We start from the raw sequence: 24,505 nt of genomic DNA, 5'->3' as shown, positions 1-24,505 counted from the left end.
AGTGGGCTGGATGGAGGGACTGAATTACCTTGAGTTGTGAGGCTAGATATTAGGCCCTTCCAAGTACTTTGGAGTTCATCACCCCAAAGCCTCAACCAGGATGGTAAATTGGATTACATGGTGGGAGCTGTAATTGCAAATACTTTCTCATCTCTACAGAAGATACTACAGCTATTGACAATGTACTACACCAGTCACAATATAAGGAATTGTTATCTGCTGTCAAGTTGACTTTGACTTATGGTGATGCCGTGAATTAGAGGCCCTCAAGACATCCTATTGTCAACAGCCCTGCTCAAGTCTTGCAGACTCAGATCCATGGCTTCCTTCATTTTTGGAACATTTTCAAACCGTGGATGCTTGAATCCGTGTATAAAAAATCTGTGTATAAGAAGGGCCGTCTGTATTAATATACATTTCTCATAACTGGTGGTGGTGGTGCATGCCTTCAAGTTGTTTCCGACTTATGCCAACTCTACAGTGAACTTATTGGCACATTTCTTCAAAGGTTGGAGGATTGCCATGTCACCACACTGGCTCTACTTCCCTTAATTAGTCTTGCTAAAAAGGATTTAGTATCCTTTGGATGGTTTTTGATTTTTACTGTTTTTAAATAGAGCACATAACAGCTGTCTGGCTACAGATAAAAAGCCAGGAACACACTTTGAAAGTTCCTTATTTGTTCTGCAACATGAACAGTTTTTTTGTTGTTGTTGCAGTCTCCCCCTTTAGAGGTAATTCCCCCCTCCGGCTAGGATAATGTTTATTTACTTTACAAAGGGAGAAGAATGGGCTGTCTCCCTAAACACTGAACACTTACAGTGTTTCACAGGTGTTTCGATGTTGCTGGAGGACACCCACCCACTTGAAGGTACCATTTCTTTATTTACCAAGGGGTGCTTGCTTAGCCTCTGGTGCTTGCTGAGATCAGGCTGCTAGCAGTGGGAGAAGCTGAGAGGAGAAAGGACTGCTGCTTTCTCTTTTAAGAGACTGACTCACTCGCCCGGAATTCTCCACAGCAGTGGTGGGGAGGAGAGGCCAGGCCTAACTGGGCTATGTTTAGTATTTGTGGGCACTGGCTGTGGGGTTAGGGAAGGAGGGGCACACAGTGGCACATCAAAACATCAAAGCTCCAGAACAGAACCCAAACTTGATTACATGTCTGCCAAACACTGTCCCCTAATTCATTTATAAAAGTCCATTGCCACAAAATGCGACAATAGCCATTAGTTTTTTAACTGCTTGAAAAGGAGTAAATTTATGATGGATGGACAGGCCAATCAATGCTTCTGAGTATCAGAGCCTGGAAGGTAACAACAAAGAACTGTTGCCTTGATGCTCTCTTTGTGATCTTTCCAAGAAACATTTGTGAAAATGGGATGCTGGGTTCAGTAGGATTGTGATCCAATCCAGCTGGTATTTTCTTTAATTTGTCCATGTTGCTAAGAATGCAAAGGGATCTTGCAGCACAGCACCTTTGAGAGTAACTGAAAGATAGAAGTTGGTAGCATGAGCTTTCCCTAGGCTTTGGCCTTCTTTGATGCACGAACTAGGTTCAGGTCTATGAAATCTCGTGCTACCAGCTTCTGTCAGTTAGTTTCAAAGGTGCTGCAAAATCCCTTTGCATACTGATTTTCCAGATTAACACATTTATGTCTTTGAATGAATGTTGCTAAATAAACAATAGTCACCAGATGAAACTGCGGCATGGCAGAGACTGTTTCAAGCTGTCTCTGTGAGGCAACCATGCTCTATACCAGAGCTGGAGAACCTTTGCCCCTCCAGATGTTTTGGATGACAACTCCCACACTTGTTATTGGCCATACTGGCTGGGGCTTCTGGCAGCTGAAGTCCAAAATGTCTAGAAGGCCAAAGGTTATTGTCTCCTGATCTACAGCTAAGCACATCAGTAACATAGCTGTGGGACTGAATATTGTTTGAATACTTCAGTTCCTACTGGCAATCTCAGGAAAAGCCAAACTGCAGCCCATAGGCAGGATAGGGGCCTCATTTGGTTCTGGTGGCCTTGCAGCTATTCATGCTGTCAATGGCTATTGATTATGATATCTATATACTTTTTGTTACATATCTGCATCAATCAGTGGTTCCCAAACCTTTGTCTCCCAGATGTTTCAGACTTTAACGCCCAGAAGCCCCAGCCAGCATGGTCAATTCTGGGAGCTAAAGTCTTAAACATCTGGAGAACCAAAGTTTAGGAACCACTGAGTCAAGTTCTTAACACCTGTATGTATCTGTGTGAATCTAATTCTTAACATCCATTGCACTGTTACATTTTTTTCATGCTCTTTTAAATTATATGTACTATGAATAAGGACAGCATCTGATTCACAGGCATCTTGGCTCCACAAAGTTTTATGATAAGCCAGGCAAGTGGTTTGTAGACACTGGAAAACAGCTACTCCACTTGAGTCTAATGGCTACATAAATGGCAGCCAAAAAACCAGTAGCCTGTAACATGAGCCCTTTTAGTAAAAAAATGGCTTCCATGCCACAAGATCAAAGGTAGACAGTTGTGGCCTTCCAGATGTTGACCATAATCTTTCATTGGCTAGGGCTGAATCGGAGTGCCAGTGCAACAAAATCAGGGGGACTGCAAAGTTGGGAGGAGGAAGGCATTGTAAAATGTAGGACATTCAATAAAAATGTAGAGCATGACAAAATAAAAGCTGCAAATAATCATAGAAATGTACATTCATGCTTCTTAGTCATGCTCAAAAATTTAGAATTCCTCCTGGAAAGAAGGCTGAAATGTAGGACATGCCCTGGAAAAGGAGGACATCTGGTCACTCTTAATAAAATCCAAAGGGCTGCACCTTGCTGACCACTTCCATAAATATTTGGCCATGACAAAACTGATATTGAGGGCAGGATGTTAATTTTATGTTGATGGAGAACAGAAAAAGGATGAGTATAAGTTTGGGAAGGCGTTGACTGGATTTTTATATAACTACACCACCCGTAAGGTGGCATGTTTACTTTTAATATCCTTACATGGTTGTTTACAAATGGTTTTATGGATGGTTTACAGATTATTTCAGGCTTTTTAAAAAATTAATACAATATATGAAGATGTGTCTTTCATCTGTTGAATGACTACCTAACAGAGACCTAGCTGTGTAAGTCTGGAATATCAATATGCAAAAGCATCTTGTAGCCCCTTTGAAACTAACTGGGCAAAAGAAGTTGTAGCATAAGCTTTTGTAGACTAGGCTTACTTCCTCATTTGACTAACACCCAGTTTTGCAAGGCACAGGATAGTAGAAAGAGAGAAGTGGGGAATGGTCATGAAACAGAGGGCATGCTTATGAAATCTGCAGATGACACCAAATTAGGAAGAGTAGCTAATACCCCAGAGGAGATTATCTAAATTCAAAGTGACTTTAACAGGTTAGAAAGCTGGGGCAAAACTAACAAAATGAATTTCAACAGGGAGAAATGTAAGATACTACACTTAAGGTGAAAAAATAAAATGTACAGATATAGGATAGGGGGCACGTGGCTTGACAGTACATGTGAAAGGAACCTAGCAGTCCTAGTAAACCACAAGTTGAACATGAGTCAAAAGTGTGATGCAGCAGCTAAAAAGGCCAATGTGATTCTAGGCTGCATCAGTAGATGTATAGTGTCTAGATCAAGGGAAGTAATAGTGCCACCCTATTCTGCCTTGGTCAGGCCTCACCTGGAATACTGTGTCCAGTTCTGGGCACCACAATTAAAAAAGGATGTTGAGAAGCTGGAACATGGCGAAGGGTCTGGAAACCATGCCTTATGAGGAGAGACTTAGGGAGCTGGGGAAGAGGAGGTTAAGCGGTGACATGGCAGCCATGTTTAAATATTTGAAAGAGTGTCATATGGAAGAAGAAACAAGTTTGTTTTCTGCTGTTCCAGAGATTAGGACCTGGGACAACAGGTGCAAACTACAGGAAAAGAGATTCTCCTAAAACATTAAGAACTTCCTGACAATAAGAGCTGTTTAACATGGAACACACTTCCTTCTTCTTTCCTCCTCCGTTGGAGGTTTTTAAGCAGTGGCTTAATGTCCATCTGTGATGGGTGTTTTTATTGTGAGTTCCTGCTTGTCAGAGGGTTGGGCTGGATGGCTCTCGAGGTCTCTTCCAACTCTACAATTCATCAGAGCCTCTCCAGAGGGAAATACTACTGCGACCAGCACCAAGGCTCCTACATTGCTTTTACTCTCAATGATTTTCTGACTGGCACTGCAACTACAGCAACTCTCCTGGAGGAAGGGGTGAGTGGGTGTGCATTTTCTTTCTCTTCCATCCATCTCTGTGGAAAGCCAGCGTATGTCTTGGTTTCAGCGTTGGGCTAGGACACTGGAGACTAGGGTTTGGTTCCTGGCTCAGTGTCAAACTGCATTATTTCCACAGTGCAGATGCACTCTTAGTTGCCTGATTCTCCAGTCCAGAGGTACCAATATTGTCCTTCCTGCCTATTTATATAAATTGCTTCAAGGCCATCCCCCATTTTTTCCTCTCCTGAAAATAGGTGCTAACCAACATATGTCAACAGCTATGGAAAACAAAATGATGGCCAACAGATTATACATCCCCATCCACAAAAAGGGAGACACAAGGGACTGCAGCTACTATAGGACCATAGCACTGATCTCCCATGCAAGCAAAAGCATGCTCAAAATTTTGCAACATAGACTTCAACCATAAATGGAGAGAGAAATCCCAGAGGTCCAAGTGGGGTTCAGGAAAGAAAGAGGCACTAGGGACCACATTGCAAACATACAATAGCTAATGGAGTGTACCAGGGAATTCCAAAAGAAAATCAGCATGTGCTTTATAGACTGTAGCAAGCCTTTGACTGCATATATCATGAAAGGCTATGGAACCCCTTAAAGACATGGGAGTGCCAACACATCTGATCGTCCTGATGGGGAATCTATACTCAGGACAAGAGGCTACTGTCAGAACAGAACATGGAGAAACAGAATGGTTCCCAATTGGCAAAGGATTCAGAGAAGGCTGCATTCTTTCAACCGATCTGTTCAACTTGTTTGCAGAACATATTATAAGAAAAGCAGGCTTGAACACTGAAGGCGTAGGAGTGAAAATAGGAGGAAGGAATATCAACAAGCTAAGATATGCAGATGGCACTATAATACTAGCAGAAAACCTCAAAAACCTGGAACACCTACTAAGGAAGATCAAAGATGAAAGTGCAAAGGCAGGCTTAAGGTTGAATATCAAGAAAACAAAAATAATGACCGTCGAGGACCTTCACAAGTTCAACCTTAGACAATGAAGAAACAGAAATAGTAAAAGAATTGCCATACCTGGGATCAAACATAGTTAGAAATGGGGACTGCAGTCAGGAAATCAGAAGAAGATTAAGAAAAGGGAGCGTGACTAGATTAGAACTAGAAAAGATTCTAAAATGTAAAGATATACAACTCAGTACATACAAGCCATTGTATTCCCTATTACCATGTTTGGCTGTGAGAGGTGGACAGTTAAGAAAAATGATAGGAAGGAAATCGATTCATTTGAGATGTGGTGCTGGAGAAGAATGCTGAGGATCCCATGGACAGCCAAAAGGACAAACAAATGGGTCCTGGAGCAGATCAAGCCATAAACCCTGGAAGCCAAGATGACCAAATTGAGGCTGTTGTACTTTGGACACATGATGAGAAGGAAGGACTCATTGGAAAAGACAATAATGCTGGGAAAGGTGGGGGGATGTAAGAAGAGAGGAAGGCCACATGCCAGATGGATGGACTCTATTAAGGAGGTCACAGGATTGGGGTTGCAGGAATTAAGCAGAGCACTGGAGGACAGAGGGGCTTGGAGATGCCTCATCCATAGGGTCATGAGTAGAGATTGACTCCAGGGCAGCTAACAACAAATAAGAGCCCGCATGGTGTAGTGGTTTGAATCCTGAGTAGATGTGACTCTGGAAAGCAGGGCTTGGATCCTGGCTTGTCCAGGGAAACCCACTGGGCGATATTGGGCAACTCACACTCTCTCAGCCTCAATGGCAGACCCCCTTGAAGACATCTTGCCAAGAAAACCCCAGGAGAAGGTCGCCATGAGTCGGAAACGATTCGAAGATGCCCACAGCAGCAGCAGCAGCAACAACAAAGGGACCTACTAAAACAAATGGCACTACTTGCCCATAGGGAAACCAGACTCGCCCATAGGGAACAATAGGAGAATGTTTTCCCATAGAGAGTGACAGGAGGCCACTTGCTGCCCAGAGAGGATCCTGTATGGATTCCTTTGTTGGCGTGGAATGCTTCAGCCTCTGCCTTCCCTCTGGCCCAGGGTCCCCCAAGCCCGGCCATTTCTTTTAGCTCCACCTCCCGCCTGGAGGGGCGGGCTTCCTGCCCCTGGGGCCCCTCCCTCCCTCCCTCCCTGGGCCTTGGGGGCTCTGGCTGCCCCTGCCCTGCAGCCAGCCAGCCAGCCTCCCCTGACACTCAAGCTCCCCGGCCACTCGCCCTAAAGAGCAGCTGGCCCGCCATGGAGGCCCCGGCCCCAGAGCAGCAGCAGCAGGAGGAGGAGGTAAGGCGAGGGGCGAGCCCAGGGGACCCCCAGCCCAGCCCTTCTTCCCGGAGGCCCTAGTCCCGGCCGGGGAGGCAGGCAGAGGCACCATGGCCCCAGAGGCTGCCGGCCTGCCTTCAGCCTGGCTCCCGGGGGGGTCCTGAGGGGGCTGGGGCCAGGGACTTCTCCCCCTCCTCCCCCCCTCCCCAGGCACAAGGCTTCTGCCCTGGAAAGGAGGAAGAAGGGATTTCACACATCAAACAATAAAAGCAGCCACTGGAAAATACTTGGCCAGAGAGAATAATAGGCCAGTACTTGCCCATAGAGAAGCCCAGAGAGGACCACCATCTGGGATTCCTTGCTCAGTCTTCTTTCTGGCCTCTGGGCATGTTCCCAGTCAGTTTTTTCCAGGTGAGGCCTGGGCAAAGCAGAATAAAGTGATGCCAAGGGGCATTATTTGCAAGATGTAGATGCACTGCAAGAAGGAAGATCTCTTGCAGTGTTAGGAACACCAGGGATCATTTGTGGATTCCTTTTTTGGTGCTGAATGTAGAGAAAGCAGGAATATGCTGGCATCGTATGCCTCTAACCTGAACTTCAAAAGGCCCATCAGAGTTTGTAGAAGCAGCATTTTTAAAAAACATTACCCAACTATGCAAAGACAGAGTTGTGTTAGTCTGGAAAACCAGTCTGCCAAGGGATCTTGCAGCACCTTTCTTGAGACTGACTGAAAGAAAGAAGCTGGGAGCATGAGAGCTTTCCTAGACCTGCGCCTCCCAAGTCTGTGAAAGCTCTCATGCTCCCAGCTTCTTTCTTTCAGTCAGTCTCAAGGGTGCTGCAAGATCCCATAGCATGCTGATTTTCCAGACTAACAAGGCCATGTCTTTTTGAAGTGATCATAAAGAGGAGAGCTTTGAGCATGTGCCGAGTGCTGGTGGTTTCTCCACATTCTTCCCCTTCTGAGAGGTGTTCTAGCTCTTCCAACTTCTTGCTGTTGAAAAATATGGCCTGGTCCAGAGCCTGTATGTCTGGATCACCTTCTCCATTGGCTATGATTGTGTTCTCTTTCTACTCCATCTCCAATGTTGTTGTTGTTGTTGTTATTGTGTGCCTTCAAGTTGTTGCCAACTTATGGCAACCCTACAGCAACCCTATCATGGGGTTTTCTTGGCAAGATTTATTCAGGGGAGGCTTGCCATTGCCCTCACAAAGTTGAGAGAGTGTGACTTGCCCAAGGTGGGTTTCATGGCCAAGCTGGGAATCAAACCCAGGTCTCCAGAGTCACAAGCCAACACTCAAACAACTGTGCCACACTGGCTCCTATTTTCTGGTGAGGTAAAAAGCTGAGACGCTCTTGAATCAATTTATATCTCTAGGAAGGAAGGAACCGTATCCGTACATCTGGACTGGAGAATCAGGCAACTAAGAGTGCATCTGCACTGTCGAAATAATGCTGTTTGACACCACTTCTAACTGCTATAGCATCATCCTACAGAATCCTAGGATTTGTATTTTTGTGAGGCACACCAACACTCTTTGGCAGAGAAGGCTAAAGACCTTATAAAACTACAAATCTATTGGCTGGAGCTACAGCACTTAAAAGTGATGGCACACTGCATTATTTGTAAGATGTAGATGCACTGCAAGAGGGAAGATCTCTTTCAGTATTAGGAAGACCAAGCAGGCAGAGTAGAGAAACTAGGAATATCCTGGCATCTTATGCCTCTAACTTGAACTCCTGGCATCTAATTTCTGTCTAGGTAGGAATTCTGACTCCCAGCCTTTTATCGTAGCTGGAACACAAACTAGAGCCTTTTTTATAAGGTCGATCTGGCCACTCTGACCTGGGCTGCTAAAAAAAATATATCTTGGCTTTAATACCTTGATAAATTAATGAAATCAGTGTGTGTTTTCATAAAATAAAAACAAGGATGGGGAAAGGTATCTTGTTTTTAGGTAATGGAGGCACATATCATGTAACAAGATCAATTTCATAAAAAAAGCTTTTAATATTGAAGAATGTTTCTAGTAACATGGGGACTGTTCCAGATATCTATTTGCATGTTTTATAAGTATTTATATTAATCATAGTGATTTTTTTTTAAAAAATCTGTCTGATCACTTAGGGAAACCTTTTAATTGATCAAAATATTTTAATGGATTAATCCCACTGACCAAATGTTGCAGCTCTGGATGAAGTGAGAGTCAATTTTTCAACAATTCCCATTCTTGTATGACTCTTTCTGTTTTGCACAAGCCTTTGGTTGAAGGGAAAGGCCTTTCTTAATATTGATGCTAATTGGCCTCCTCCTGCTTCCCTTCATATTACAGGCCCAGCTTGACCTGAGCAGGCATTTGCTGGTACCTGGGGTCTAAGCCATTCAGGGAAAAACAAGGAGCGAAAAGAAAGGGGGTGGTGAATAGTGTGTTTGTCCTTCTAGAATCTTCCAGGATGAGCCAGAGTATTATGCCTTTAGTTATAGGTGTGCAACATTCACATCTCTTGACAGAAGGCTGTTTCCTGGTCATACTGCTGTGCCTGACTGTTATGTTCTCCTGCACCTATTTCCTGCTGCATCTGTACATTATAACTGGGTGCATTGTTTTATACACCGTTGCTGCCTGGGTTTTGCAGTGAATGGACAGCTTCTATTGGATGATCCTTTTGCTCTTCCCCCACTGTCCTGCTTCATGTGAACAATATAACACAGCCTTCCCTGATCTGGTGACCTCTACATCTGCTGGACTGTAACTCCCATCACCAGCCAAGCAAACATTTTTTTAAAATCTCATTTAATTTGAATTAGATTATTTAGGACTGTGAATTTAGTCTCCAGGTTTCCCTTCTCAGCATAGTATTCCTGCAGTGAATGCTCTACATTTTAGCATCACTCCAGATCCTGAAGGTTTTGCACATTGCGCATGGGTGATAGAGAGACTCTGTTTAATACTGTCTGTTTCTATTCCATTCCTAGGTAATACCAATGAGCAATGGTCTCCAGCTTCAGGAAGCAGGTGGGTAGTATGCTGGCTTTGCCTGCCTCTGGTGGAGTGGCCACTCCCAAGTACAGACTTTACTGCCTGCCAGCCACCTCACTCCTGATGTCTGTGCCAGGGGATTGCTTTGGATACTAACTGCCTGCTTTGGGGTATCTTCAAAAACTGCTAATCAACAACAGCACAATTTAGTATGTACACAATTTGGGACATTACACATTCCTTTGTGGCTCTGCTGTTTGCTCCATTTAGCTAGGATGATACCTTTCAATCTAAATAGCTATTTCCTTCATTATTCTCTCGCAGTACCCAGATGCCACTTTCCTTGTTATTGTAGTATGGGGGATTCTAGTTCTGGTGGAGTTGGTGCCATCTTATGCAATAAACAGATAGTTGGAACAGAATTTGGGAGGCCTAAATTCAAAATTCAAACTCAATCCCAGATTCTCTGTCACTTCCGTATTTTCTAGCCACTGTTTTTTATCTGTTAAACAGGCATATTAGCAACCTACCTCACAGGGTTGTTGTGAGGGCACTCAATAAAGATTATGCTAATAAATGTGTTAATGAACACAGAAACATGTTAATAAGCATACAGGCCTCTTTGGGCTGGTTCTGTTTTCAAAGAAATCATTTAGTCTGCAACCTCAGTTTCCAGTTTCTACTCTACTGCAGGGATTAAGAAATCAAGAAATCCTTGACAGTGCATGTTAGGGTTGATGAGTGTTGCAGTTGGTAACATCTGAAGGGCCATACATTATCCAGCCCTGTTCTGCTGTAAATTTTGCAGGAGATATTTTATCTGTTCAATTTGGGCCACTGCTAAAATCAGAGAATGCTTATGGTCTAACTAAAATCCTGTGTGCTCATGTGTGTATGTCTTGTCATTTACCAAAGACTGCAAACTATAAACTAACTGGACATATGTTTTGTTATGCAAGGGAGGGCAGATAGGTGGAGAGGGGAAATGACCAACAGCCAGTGCACTTGCTGCCTGTGTAAGCCGTGGGTTGTTCAATTTACCAAATGAATGCCTGCTTTCTGTGAATAAAGAGGCATATCATTTCTGTAGTCTTAGTGAGGAGGAAGGGAGGCTTGTGTCAGTCTAAAGGTCCAAGATTATTCAAATGTTTTGCCTACCAAAAGGCTTTTGGTGTCTGCATTTGCAATACTTCCCCTTCCCCGCCAGGCCCCATCCTTTCTCTGGACGTTAAGGAATCTGCCTTGGAAGCCAGTGTTGTAATGCTGGAAGCCAAAGACCTGATTGCAGAGGGCAAAGATGCCAAGCTGAATGGGACGTCAGATGGCCAGAGCATGAACTGTGATCCTGAAGTTGTTGTGCAGGATGCCAAGACAGCGGGTTGGGATGGCAGAGTGACAGAAGTGACTGTTGAGATGATAAATGCAAAGGCCAAAGAATTAGATGGAGCTGAAAACAGTGGTCAGCCTCAAGCCACAGGAACAGATAGCAAACTGAGGGGGAAAGAGGATGTGATGCTGAAAGCCAAGAATGATGACAGGAAGGCCAAAGCAACTGCACCTGGTAGTAAAGATGCCAGTCAGCATTGCCAAGGATCAGATCTGGATCCCAAAGGAGCAACACCAGCAGAAACAACAGCAGCAGCAGCAACAACAGAAGCTACTCAGCTTGAACCGAGTAACAAGGAAAGTGATGGGGACATCATTTCGCTTGATTGTGAAATTCTTGGTTTTGGCCCTGACATTGACTTCCTGGGCCCTGATGCTGAACTCTATATGCAGTTTATGCGGAGCCACCACTGTTATGATGCCATCCCCACCAGCTCAAAACTGGTAGTATTTGACACTACCTTGCAGGTGAGGGGGAAGCGGGAGCTCTTGTGGGTGGAAAGGTGACGGGGTCTGTGCAGAATTTGATGATTTAATGTCTACTATCAGCCAGGAAACTTTAGTTTCTTACAAATTTTACAACAGCGATGGTAAAATAGACTGACTCACCCATATACACAGCTGTTTCCTCCTTCTCAAGGTTTCTAATACAGCCTTATCACTTGCTCTTTAAAAAAAATCCCAAACATTTTTTATGTCCAGAGCTTGGAACAGTTCCTTTTTTGGGACTCCTAGAATTCTCCAGCCAGCATGATGAGGGGCCATGCTCCCTGGAAAAAAGGTAATTCTCCTAACCCCTAGCTCTACTCACAGCCAGTAAACAGAATGGTGCGTGGGAGTTTGCAGATCAAGGAGCAGGAATTTCATTGTCAATGGTTGAGATAATCCAGCTAGCAGGAAGCAAGTTAGGTCCCACCATTCCCTTTATGTAAGTGAAAGCTTGCTATTCACTTAATATGGTAAAAATAAAGCACTGTTATAATGAGACCCAAATGCATCCTCAGCTTGAACAGGAGCAATTTGGTCTTATGATATGATAACATATATCGACAGAAATTCCATGTAGGTGTCTTACCAGGGATTCTTACATACTTGGATCCCTTTTGTTCTACACAATAACAAATTCCACAGTCATGTGCAGTCCTGGGATTTGTAATTTAGTGAAGCACTATTGCTTTCTGGTTGGGAATTCTAAGGACTCGTCATTAAAATGCAAATTCCAGGATTCCATCAGATAGAACCATTGTCCCAGAGACTTGGCTTTATGTTAGACATAGGGTTGCCATATCCTGCCTGGGGTCGGGACATTCATGGTTTTGAACCGGTCGGGGAGGTCCCCTCCCCATTTCTAATTTGACCCGGGTTTGCCCCGGGTCAGGTGGCTGCTGCTGCTGCTGCTCTTGCGAGCGGCCGCTGCTGTGGCCGTTGCACGCATGCGCCGCCTCCAGCTGGAGCAGCTGCTAGCAAGGGCCGCTGGAGGTGGTGCATGCGTGAATGGCCACAGCAGCGGCCACTAGCAAGGGCCACTGTGCCTCAGTTTTGCCAAAATGTCCTCCATTTTGATCATGCCTAAGAAACATGAATTTATATTAACAGTTTTTAAAAAATTATTTAATTTTTTCGCATGTCCTCCAATTTAAAAATATGTCCTACATGGGTGGGTGGGTGTAAATTTTGTCCTACATTTGTCCTACAATTTTTTAACATTTGTCCCGGTTTGGAGGTTGACAGTTATGGCAACCCTAGTTAGACAAGGTATGAGAATGGAGAACATACCTTCCAACTTTCCCAATTTACCAGAGACAGTACCAGTTTAATCCACTTTTCAGCTGCTTTTAAATTGTCCCTCTTTCCCCCTTTGTCCTTGGCTTACTTCAGTTGCTGCAAACTGATTTCAAACTGGGAAGGGAAGAGGAGAGGAATAGGGGAAAATCTTGCCTAGGTTCAGGCAAAAGGAAACTGCTGTAGCATTTCCTAGGTCATGTGCTCTTCCTTATGTTGTTTAGTCCCACATGTCCTGGGTTTCATCTGTGAAATGTCAGAGGGTATGGGATAAAAAAGTAGAATTCTATTGGCAGAGTTGTGCTTCCTACTGCATGTCTCTTTTCTCTCCCATAGCCAGCTATGGGGAACTGGGAAACTCTCCTAGGCCTGTTTCTGAGCAGTGCAGAGGGCTACAGCAGGGAGGGGAAGAAGGTTTTGTTGTGACAACCAGCACAACATGTGAGTTCCTGTTATGTAGATCTGGGTTTTCCCAGGCTTCTGAATTTTCCCCAACTTAGTCTTCTAGTCCATATACAGCTGATTTCTTCCCACCTGTGTTGATATACTGGCCTATTTATATACAGTCAAATCTGGCCCCCAAATTCCTTTCTCTCTTTTTCTCCAGATTAAGAAGGCCTTCTTTGCCATGGTGGCCAATGGGGTGCGGGCTGCCCCTCTCTGGGACAACAAGAAGCAGTGTTTTGTAGGTAAGTGATGCAGTTGAACAGGTTGAGGATAATGTGTAAGTGTGAGGAGACAGGCAGTGATAGTTGGACACTGGGAAGATGGAAATATGGACTATGGCTAAGGATTTGGATTTGGTGACCATCAAACTGACCAAGGGATGTCGATGCATGATTTGGATTCTGAGGATAGCTTATTAAGAAAAGTGTAAAAAGGCCAGGCCTGGCTCTGTTGCCTCATGAACTAAAGCCTATCCCATTTAGCATTGTCATAGCTGGTGTTTCAGCTGTTCCAACCTCCTTGTGTGCACGTATGTGTGTGTGTATGTGGGTGTGTGCGTGCCTTCCCCTTCTTTTCCTTTCTTCTTTTAATTTCTTCATGCAGGTATGCTGACCATCACTGACTTCATTAACATCCTACATCGCTACTACCGATCCCCTTTGGTGAGTTATTGGGACCTCAACCTGCTTGTCAGATCTGTCATGAAACCAGCTCCAATAACTCCCACCTAAACACCAGAGTCTGGAATAGTTACTTTAAAAAACAACAACTGCCAACGCACAAAATGCCCTCAGCCCAAAAAAGTAATTTTCCAAACTATGCCCACTTGGCACAGAGGGCTGGGGAGAGGATTGAAAGAAAGAGACAGCAAGTTGGCAGGTGGTGGTGGTAGAACCATTTAAGCTCCAGTACAGGTTAAGCCTCCCTTAGCCAAAACACTTGCAACCAGAAGTGTTTTGGATTTCTCATTTTTTTGGATTTTGGAATATCTATATTTGCATACACACACACACACACACACCCCTAATGAAATATCTTGGTCATGGAACCCAAAGCTAAACACAAACTCCATTTATATACATAGCCTGAAGGTAATTTTATAAATATTTAAATAATTTTGCGCTTGAAACAAAGTTTTTGTACACTGTACTATCAGAAAGCAAAGCTGTCAGTATCTCAGGCAGCCATGAAAAACGTCTTGTTTTTTTAGTGCATTTTGGATTTTGGAATTATGGATAAGGGAGAGTCAACCTGTAGCAGGTGGGAGCTGTTTGGAATTCTGTAGTCCAGAGAACCATGCCAACAAACCTGTGAATTTGGAGGGAAATTTTGAAATACAGAGCAAGAGGCACAGATAGAGCACAGACCTAATTCTTCACAGGGTCAGGCGGCATCCCCTCTCTTTTGGCAATCATTTAGTTTGAAATATTAGTTTTAAAAAATACATATTTTATTTAAAATGTGAAAAACATTTTTAAATCTCCTAGAGGCTGATCATGTTAATTTCATGGGGAATCTTTTCTTAAAAGAAATTGAGGTATATAACCCTAGTACAGATGAATCTACTGTCCCAGGAAACTGTGTGGTTTTCTGTTGGGCAAAGTAGCTTAACAGTGTTGGAAGGTGCCTCAAAGGCTCTCTGGTGTAATCTCCTGCAGCCCAGGAAATCTACTGCTCCGACAGCCATGCGAAGTGGTCATCCAGCCTCTACTCAATAACCATGAATAAAGAAGAGTAACACCTTCTGGGTTAGTTTATTCCATGCTCAAATAACCCAAATTATCAGGACATTCTTTTTAAAGTCTAGTCAAAGTCCTCTTCTGTGTAATTTAGTTTAAATCCTACCCAAATAGAGTCCACATTTATTTCATTGTCTGTGTGACACGCCTTCAGATCTTTGAACATTGCTTTAATACCTGAAGACCATAATTTCCTCTATGTGGGTTGCACTTTTTCATTGTGTTTGTAGTTTCTGTGACCAGTTCATTTACTGGTGGCCGTCCTTAGTACCTAGCTAGGCTGGTCCTAGTACCAAGGTTGTATTCAAAATCCTACCAGCTTGGTAGAACTACCAGAGCTTTTCTTTCTGTTGAAGCCTTCAAGTGCCCAAGCTCACCACCTTGCCATGGTAAGGTTGCAGAATAGGGCTATGATTTCTATCATATCTCTTCAATGCAAGATAGCATTATGAATTACTCCAAGCCCCACCACATAATGACAATGATCTTAATTGTCTCTTCTTTGGGCTCTACATGCCCAACTGCTCAACTAAATGAAATATAACGTAACCCACACCAAGGTCAAGATCATTACCTTTTGTGGGTGAATTGTGATGATGTCTGTTCCCTCTCATTGCCATGATTTTGTGCTTATAGGTTCAGATATATGAGATTGAGGAACACAAAATTGAAACATGGAGAGGTAAGGAGAGTGACATTTGTTGGAGCCATAGTGGTTTGGCACTAAGGGGAGCAATGTGTGCATGAATGCAGTTGAACTTGATTTAAAATGATTGACATTAAGTGGGCAGTGAATTAATACTCTCTGCCTGATGTGTGTTTTTTTAATCTATCTGTGCAGGTTTAGTCTATTTCTTCCCCTAACTCAAGCACCCTGATATTGCTGTAGAGGGATCTTTTAACACCTTTGAAACTAACTGGAAAAAAAAGAAGAAGTTGACAACATGAGCTTTTGTAGACTAAAAAAATCTACTTCCTCAAGTGCACCTGAGGAGGTAGACTTAAGTCTGAAAAGGTCATGCTGTCAACTTCTTTCTTTTAGTTAGTCTCAAAGGTGTTACAAGATCACTCTACATACTGATTCTACAGCCTAACAAGGCTATATCTTTGAATTAACAATATTCCTAAGATAGATATTTTTCTTCTGCTTGATACTATCTTAGATTTTTTTTAAAAAAGGATAATCAAAAAGATACACAGTTTAGATGAGACCTCTCAAACACAGTGTGTCCTGTCACCACAAAAGGAGGGAGAGAAACTGCAGTTCCTAAATTTGCCACGTTGGCCCAACTGCTGACTATTTGACACTGCTCTTCTATCTGACACTGTTTTTAATTTGTGTGTGTGTGTGTGTGGGGGGGGGGATTCATCTGGAATGCTTTTGGCAGGGGAATAGATCTGTATTTTAAAATTAACATAACGAGTGGCATTAAAATCTTTAATAATCTAGTGAATAAGTGTTTTCTTCGTATTTTCAGAATTTATCTTAAAGGGCATTTTTGATACAGTTTAGATTTATGGTATTCTCTTATAAGTTCTAAGTATAACTGGATATAATTAAAGGGCAGTGAAATTAATAACAACAACAACATAACGTTTGAAGGTACAAGAATCAGTGACAGGTTAGCTGTTTCATTTTTCAGCTAATTCACATCATCTGACACTTCTGACACAACTTGCTTTCTATGTGAAGGATCAAAACCCTACCTTTCCCCCTCTTTTCTATTTTACCTATTAGCAATCCCGTTTCAGAGGAATACTTGAATCCCTTTGCTGAATCCTTCCCATTTCTAAGCCATTTCTTCTCTTGTATCTGCCCCAGAATAATTTCTCTTTCTTCTTTTGCATAGTGCAGGTATTTTTGGGACAGCCAGTATCTTAAGTTAGTTGTCACAAAGCAGGAGAGAATCTGAACTGAGTTTTCAATGGAGTCTTTTTGTTTTTACCTTTTCCACTTCCTTTTGCTCTTTCATTCTTTCGGCAAGCATATATAGTGTGAAGAAGGAAGCACAATCTAATAAATGACAGTTGCTGGAGAGAATATATACCACCCCCAATTATAAAAGCATACTGCTATTAGCAACAGAGGGCTGTCTTCATTTTTTTAAAAAAACGTATTGCAGTAAGTTGTAGCATGGAAATTTGCCTCTCTTCAGAGTCAAATGAACCACCACAGTCTTCTTTCTTGCCTACAGCAATTTCTGAGCTGTTTTCAGTCTACGTGGTACAAGAAGAATGAGCCATGTGTGATGTCTTTTTCTGGCTTGTTACCCTACAGATATTTTTGATAATGGCTTCTGCCATTCTCAGCCAGCATTGCTGCTGGCTCTGCTATCTGAGGATGATGGGAGATGCAACCCAATACTCCTGGAGGACTTCAGGTTGAAGAAGGCTGATCCCAAGCTAGTATATGCCAACATGGATGTAAACTTGTAATCCTTCTAAATTTCTTGGAAAGTCAACACTAACTTCTTTGGCCAAGTTTGTTTTCTAGATGAGAGCTCATTACTCAAGCTTACCTGTTCTCACATTCTGCCAAGGATCCTTATTCAGCTCCTTTCCTTTCTTCCCAGAGGTGTATTTGCAAAGTTCCTTCAAACCCTTGGTGTGCATCTCCCCAAACGATAGGTAAGTCATCACACCCCTTCTGTAAGCCCTTAATTTCTATAGAGGTTGGTTAACACCTACCTCTTCCCACAAGTTGTCCATTGCAAATATCCCACTGTATTGCATGTTATCAAATCTATGCCAGCCTATGTTTGCCAAAGGGAACCAAGGGTGATTGTTGTTGGGATGAGGTGCTGAAGGGGGACATCTGGCTTAAAAGGAGAGATGACCTAAATGCATGAGCACATGGTAGGGTCACAGTAAGCAGCTGCTGTTTCTTACCAGTCCCCCTCCTTGAATGCTAGATACCTTTCCTGTGCTGAGAACACAGGTGCCTGGGTACTGTGGTTGCCAATTTTTTAAGAAGAGGAACTTTGTACCTTAAGCAGCTACCCAATAGACAGCACAGAGTGATGCCATTAACCTTCATCTTTTTGCTAGAAAATGGTTCACCTTTTGTTTTCTGACTTGTGAGGAACCTCTGTCAACAATAGCCCTAGCTGTTTCTGAATGCTTGCCCCTTAAACCCCAGGCTAAACAATTTTGCACATCATGGTACCCATAATGGCATGGCAAACAGGTCTTCTGGGGTATTAGTTCCATACAGTTCATCTTTATTACAGTCATAGACCAGCACAGCTCTGGGGTATTAACTGTTTGCCCAAGGGTGGTCTCTGGGCCAGTTGCTGGGCATATCACAACAACATGGCTTTTTTCTTACTCCTTTCCATAGCCTGTTTGATGCTGTTTATTCCTTGATTAAGAACAAGATCCACCGGCTGCCTGTGATTGAGCCCATCTCGGGGAATGTCCTTCACATACTGACACACAAGCGCATCCTCAAGTTTCTACATATCTTCGTAAGTACTCAGCAGATTGGATAAAAAGCTTTGATGTCTTGGCAGCCCAATACTTGTTCAATGTGCTGGCTGTCCAATGTGTGATGCTTTACAAAGTGACCTAGGCAAAAATAGTGGGTCTTTGTGCACAAGAAGCTCAGAATGGGGAAAACAGTAATGGGGAGGGAGCAAAGGAGGATCATGAATGTGGGCATATGTGTGTTCAACTCTGTGAATTTCATAGGGTTTTCACAGGCAAGGAATACTCAAAAGTGGTTTGTCATTGCCTTTTTCTGTAATTTAGCCTAAAGTACCTGGTATTCCATCCAAGTACTAACCAAACCTAGCCCTGTTTAGCTTTTAAGATGTGATGGAATCTGATGCCTTTGGGATATTTAAGCCTCACATATTTAGTTACATGTCTTTAAATTGGTTATAGTTAAAACTGAGTAATCTGAGGATACATCATGTGGGAAAAGATGGGTTTTGGTGAACAAAGAAAAAGAGATGAGTTTAGGGTACACAGAATCATAGAGAGCTACAAGAAAGGGAAAATTTGGAAAAAAAGACAGACATAAAAATATTTAGCAAAACTAAATACTTAGGTATAATAATTACAAAGGAAAATGCAGATCTCTACAAGAATAACTATATTAAAGTATGGAAAGCAATAAAAGAAGAACTTAAAAAATCTAATAAACAACAGCTATCACTGTTGGGTAGAATTGCAGCTATACAGATGAATGTTTTGCTGAGGATGATGTTTTTATTTCAAAATTTGCCAATCTTGTTAAACAACCATTTAATTTATGGAAGAAAGACATTCTTAAGTATATCTGGCAGGGACAAAGACCACGTATAAAACTAAAAGCTATGTATGATCTTAAAGAAAGAAGAGGACTGGAGGTTTCCCAATTTAGAAGTTTATTTTTATGCTTGTGTGCTATCCTGGGTGAAAGATTGGTTCAATTTATCAGAAAAAAGACTACTTGATTTAGAAGGTTATAATTTATTCAAGGGATGGCATGCGTCTGTTTGCTACGAAGATGTAAAAGGAAAAAAAGAATTTAAGTATCATTATATCAGAAAGCCCCTTTATAGAGTGTGGAACATCTTTAAAAGTTATTTTTATAATAAATTACCTAGATGGTTTTCATCTGAGGAAGCTTTGCATAGTAAGGAGAATTTAATGAAGGGGATATGGCTAAAATATGAGGATCTCTTAGTCAGTAAGAAAGAATAAATATGATTAAAATCAATACAAGACTTAAAGAAAGAGGGGGAAAACATCCCATGGTTTGTATATTTACAAATAACAGAAGACTTTAAAAAAGACATGACTCAATATGGAATAGAGAAAGAAGTAAAAACATTAGATAAGATAATGACAGGTGGTGCAAAAGGGATGATATCAACATTATATAAAGTATTGTTAGATATAGAACTGGAAGAAGTTATAAAAACCAATATGGTAAACTGGATGCAAGATTTTAAAAGAACGATATCACTAGCGTATTGGGAAAAATCGTGGATACTTACACATTAATTCTCAAAATGTAATAATTTAAAAGAAAATTATCTTAAAATCTTTTATGGGTGGGATCTAACTCGGCCAAATTAGCAAAAATTACAAGATCAAAAGAGAACAAATGTTGGAAATGTAACAAAAAGACAGGAACAATGTTCCACATATGGTGGAAATGCAAAACGGCCAAAAAAAAAAAATAATAAAAATAAAAAAAAATGGAGAAAAATTGCTAGAATGATAGAAAAGAAACTGGATTGTAAGTTACCATTTGCCCCAGAATTATGTTACTCAATATAACGGAAGGTTTAAATTTAAATTTGATTGAGGAAAAAATTAACATATTAATTTATCTGATAACTGCGGCACGAACAGTATACATACGTCACTGGAAGTGTAAGGAAGGTCCTACAACGGAGGAATGGTTTATTAAAGTTCAAGAATTTGCAACAATGGAGACACTGTCAGTGATGGATAAAGGAGACTCAATTCAACAACACAAGAAAAAATGGGAGAAAATAGCTGAACTCTGGGGGTAAATTCTGAAGAAAAGACTGTTTTGTTTTGTTTGGATACTCAAAAAGTCCTGGTACCATTGTTATATTCTGATGTTTATACTTTTGTATTCTTGTATCTATCTATCTATCTATCTATCTATCTATCTATCTATAAAATCATAGAGTGCTTAGGTTATTTCATGATCATCTAACCTGACCTTCTGAAACTCAGTCAACATATGAAGAGAATGTTATACTAAGTAAGCCTTTGGTCCCATCCAAAAGGGCTCTGCTTAAGTTCTTACATGTTCTTATGTTCAGTTTAGTCTCTAAAATGAAGGATGGCATTCAGTATATAGGAAGTAAGGAGGTGGGTGGGACAAGAACAAAGTCGGCAATGAAAAAGTGTGCCTCTGAAGAGGAAGTGTACTGGAATGTCAATAGAAGAGTTCAGAAGAGGATTTACTGACACCTTGGCCTTTAGAGGTGAAAAGCGACTGCTTATGCAGGAGGATGGGAGCAAGAAATGGGACCAGCTCCAGGTTTAAGGATGCCCTTGGCAAAGAACCTTCAGGTGGAGTCTCTCTTGCCTTGGTATCCACTTCCTTCACCATTGTACCTTGTACCTTGGCCAGCTTACAAGCTGACAAAAGGAGCAGCCACTAAATCTGCACTAGGCTTTTGGAAGCTGGCAGGACTAGGAAAGTCCAGCCCATCCTTGATTTTGGGCTACAGAACCCATTAACTCTCACCATTGACCCAGCAGCATCAGGGGCGGTGTTCATTTTGCCCATCCTGGTTCTAGAATGACACTATGTTGCCTTCACAAGGGAAGATTAAAATGATGGTTCTCCAAACCCAGCCAATTGATCAAAAGGAGGCTCACAACAAACATTAATTTTGACTATGGTGGGCACCAAGGCTGAAACCTTAATGCTATGTAAGTAGATGTTGCTTATTCCAGCCTTTAGGAGACAGGGAGAGTCACTTGGGAATTTAGGGACCAGAGGATATTCCACTTTCCATTTCATCTTGGTTTGCCTTTGCTAGATTCCCCTCCTGCCTCTTTCAAGCATCTCTGTCTTTCTTCCTGAACTATGGGCTCAGGAGAAGTGCTTCACAGACTCTCCCAACAATCTCCTCTTTTTTTACTCCAGGGTGCTATGCTTCCAAAACCACGCTTCCTGCAGAGAACCATCCAGGAGCTGGGCATTGGCACCTTTCGGGATGTTGCGATGGTACTGGAGTCAGCTCCTGTTTACACAGCCCTGGAGATTTTTGTGGACCGCAGGGTCTCAGCATTGCCAGTTATTAATGACAAAGGTACTGGAGTGGTGAGCTCTTCTGCATTGCTCATCCCTGTCTTGTCAGGATTGGCTAAGTCTTGCTTACATTTTGGAACTCATCAGCTTCCTACTACTTCTTAGGATACTGAAAGTCTGTAGGCTATATGACTTTTTTATCCATTAGTTAAATTTATATTCATAACGCCTTCCATAAGATTAAGATGGTATACTTGGCTTCCCTCATGCCTATGTTATCTTCACAACAACCCTGTGATGGTCATAGTGAGATAGAGTGATTGGTCCAAGGTCACCCAGTCAGTCTCACATGGCTCAGTAACAATTAGAACCTGGATCTAACGGTTCAGACATAATCAGTGAGATATTAAATAGGAAACTATTTTTAGATCTTATTTTATGCAATCTTATGCAAAAATTATTGTTGTTGTTGGTTGTGTGCCTTCAACTTGTTTTCAACTTATGGTGAACTTAAGCTGTTTTCTTATCATGGTGTTTTCTTCAGAGGGGGTTTGTCACTGTCATCGTCTGAGGCTGAGAAAGTGTGACTTGCCCAAGGTCACCCAGTGGGTTTACATGGCCAAGCTGGGATTCAAATCTTTTTTTATATATTAATTCCTAGAATCCTATCTCTAAATATTGGGAAAATGGAATGGCTTAACAAGGCACAAGGATAACTGTTGGTTAAACAGATAGATTTGCAAGTTTTGTGTACAATAAGGATGAATTGCAAGCCTGAAAACTATTTATTTGTGACACACAAAAAATTAAGCAAGTATTAGACATGCACGCACACACACACACACACGTGTGTGTGTGTATGTGATACTTGCTTAATTAGAATTAATTTTTTAAAAAATATTACTATTGAAAATATTTCTTTCAAAGGATCACAAGACCATAGCGAGAGGTCCATGGAACCAAGACGAAAATTGTGTCTTGTTATAGAACTCATATTGCTGGTGTGCCTCAGATTCACTTCCCAAAGTTAGTGAACTAGTGAAGAAAGGGTTGAGCCAAAATATGCCAAAACCTACTTCTAGACAGTTCTTTGTAAAGAGTTTCTAAACAACATTTTCTAAAAATATATCACCTGACATTTTATTTATTTTTAATTTTTTTTTAAACTTAATGAAAGTTGAAATTATATAGATTGTTATACAGATTGGACCATGATCAGGATGTGGATCTAATATAAACACTTTCCCCTATTGTTATTTGTTGCGTTAAAGTAAGTCATGAAAGAGCCCCACACTTACAAACTCTTCTGCTTCACTGAGAGTATCACTTGTAGGACTAGGTTTTGAAATCATGACCACCATATTCTTGGTCAGGAGATAAAGGCAGGTTCCAAGAAACTTCTGGCTCTGTATCTGTCAGCTGGTGGAGGGAGGGAACATTTCACATTACATGTTGTCCTGTTCTCTGTTTCAGAACTCTAGGGAGAGGCTCTTAGGGCAGATGTTATCATCATTGAAGGATAAAAAATATTTCCTTGAAGATATACTGCTTACTGTCAGATTCTGATCTTCATTTTAATGATCAGAGAGTCCTACTTGCCAAGGCAATCACTCTAAACCCTTTTGGAGTTGATGTTACCACATATGAATTTAATTTATGTTCTCTGCTCTGTTACTACTCCATGTTTATTTGTTCATTTGTTTTAGAAATTTGGGTTCTGTTTCTCATGCCTGTTAGTCACATACAGTAAAACAGGTGACTTGGCATTATGCAGTAGGGCTTAGAATAATTCATAATGCTACCTTACTTTTGTCTGTTTTTACAGGGCGTGTAGTTGGTCTCTACTCCCGCTTTGATGTGATTGTAAGTATGACAAGGACCCTCTTTTCATGCTTAGATTGCCACATAAATAGAAGTATTGTTCTGGACTAAACTGGCTAGGGATCACATGGAAGATAGAGCTACACTAAATATGGGAAAAAGACACCTTTTAATAACCAAAGCAAAACAAAAACAGAATAGATATTCTTCCCGGGAGAGTGTGCTTGTGAGACATGAAGTCAAGAAGGGTTTGGAGAACAGAGGAGAAGGTCACCTGGGCACAGTGCTGGAGGACATCTCCTTCAATTTTACACTTTGCTTTTCACTACTCCCTTAAGGGACTTGTGGGGACTTGCTCAGAGGAAGTGAGCCAGAGACTTGCCTCTGGAAGGAGCTAGTAGCCAGGAGCTCTGTACATAACTATAGCCCCAGTTGTTTGAGCTCGCTAACAGAGTTTGGGGACAAAGGCCAGGCCCACAGGGGTTCTTTACACAGGTGTTTAACAGAAGAAGCCCACAGTCTTGTTCAATGCCTCCTTAAGATTTTTCAGAATGGACACTGAGGGACCTGCTGCCGTCATCTGCAACACTTGCGGGATGTCCTTTCCCACAGATGTGGGGAACTTCACCTGCACTAAATGCAAGTCGGTAGCCCTCTTAGAAGAGAAGGTACAGTAGCTGGAGGCCCAGGTAGCTACACTTCAGCATCAGAGGGAGCAAGAGGTTTTCCTGACCAGAATGGACCAGACGGTCCTGGATGGGAAACACACAGAGAAAGTGGCTGGGGAGGAGGAGTTCATTTCAAACATAGCAGAAGTAGATAGTTGGAGGAATGTCACACACAGAAGTAGGGAAACCAGGAAACGTTCTGTGAGCTTGCAGCTGCAGAATTGATTTGAATCTCTCTCTATTATCAAGCATGAGGAGGAAGGGCAGCAGGGACAGACTTCAGGGACAGAGCAGGGGACCCTGGGAGTACCACCAAAGGGAACAGCCACTACTAAGCCTAGGAGGAGGCGTGTGGTGGTCATGGGGGACTCCTTGCCGAGAGGCACTGAACTAGTGGTTTGTGGGCCTAACAGGATGTCTCGG

General features: G+C 42.1%; 1 protein-coding gene and 1 long non-coding RNA gene across 7 annotated transcripts in view; one reads left to right on the top strand and one right to left on the bottom strand.

The window, feature by feature from the left end:
• The window catches only part of LOC149314057 (uncharacterized), a 49,038-nt gene extending 48,111 nt beyond the window's left edge, over window positions 1-927 (bottom strand). The window contains exon 1 of the long non-coding RNA XR_016280891.1: window positions 821-927. This is a non-coding gene — a long non-coding RNA (uncharacterized LOC149314057). The remainder of the gene's footprint in view (window positions 1-820) is intronic.
• LOC149314056 (5'-AMP-activated protein kinase subunit gamma-1-like) overlaps window positions 849-24,505 on the top strand; it is a 43,207-nt gene continuing 19,550 nt past the window's right edge. Inside the window, exons 1-11 of one of the 6 annotated variants that reach the window (XM_089520427.1) lie at window positions 849-871; window positions 4,105-4,270; window positions 9,506-9,545; window positions 10,717-11,363; window positions 13,285-13,366; window positions 13,728-13,786; window positions 15,500-15,545; window positions 17,437-17,491; window positions 18,204-18,330; window positions 21,489-21,654; window positions 23,419-23,456. In XM_089520427.1, coding sequence (XP_089376553.1) covers window positions 4,118-4,270; window positions 9,506-9,545; window positions 10,717-11,363; window positions 13,285-13,366; window positions 13,728-13,786; window positions 15,500-15,545; window positions 17,437-17,491; window positions 18,204-18,330; window positions 21,489-21,654; window positions 23,419-23,456 — 1,413 coding nt within the window. In that variant the 5' untranslated portion in view covers window positions 849-871; window positions 4,105-4,117. Of the gene's footprint in view, window positions 872-3,934; window positions 4,271-6,419; window positions 6,552-9,505; window positions 9,719-10,716; window positions 11,364-13,284; window positions 13,367-13,727; window positions 13,787-15,499; window positions 15,546-17,436; window positions 17,492-18,203; window positions 18,331-21,488; window positions 21,655-23,418; window positions 23,457-24,505 lie in introns of those variants that run through there. The other 5 variants (XR_016280890.1, XM_089520426.1, XM_089520425.1 and 2 more) reach the window with 5 other exon arrangements.

Source organism: Sceloporus occidentalis, unplaced genomic scaffold (genome assembly GCF_023333645.1).
Source record: "Sceloporus occidentalis isolate IW3139 unplaced genomic scaffold, rSceOcc1.0.p SCAF_4, whole genome shotgun sequence".
Classification (NCBI taxonomy): Eukaryota; Metazoa; Chordata; class Lepidosauria; order Squamata; family Phrynosomatidae; genus Sceloporus; species Sceloporus occidentalis.
The sequence above is the reverse complement of the archived record's forward strand: the minus strand, read 5'-3'. Positions and strand labels throughout refer to the sequence as shown.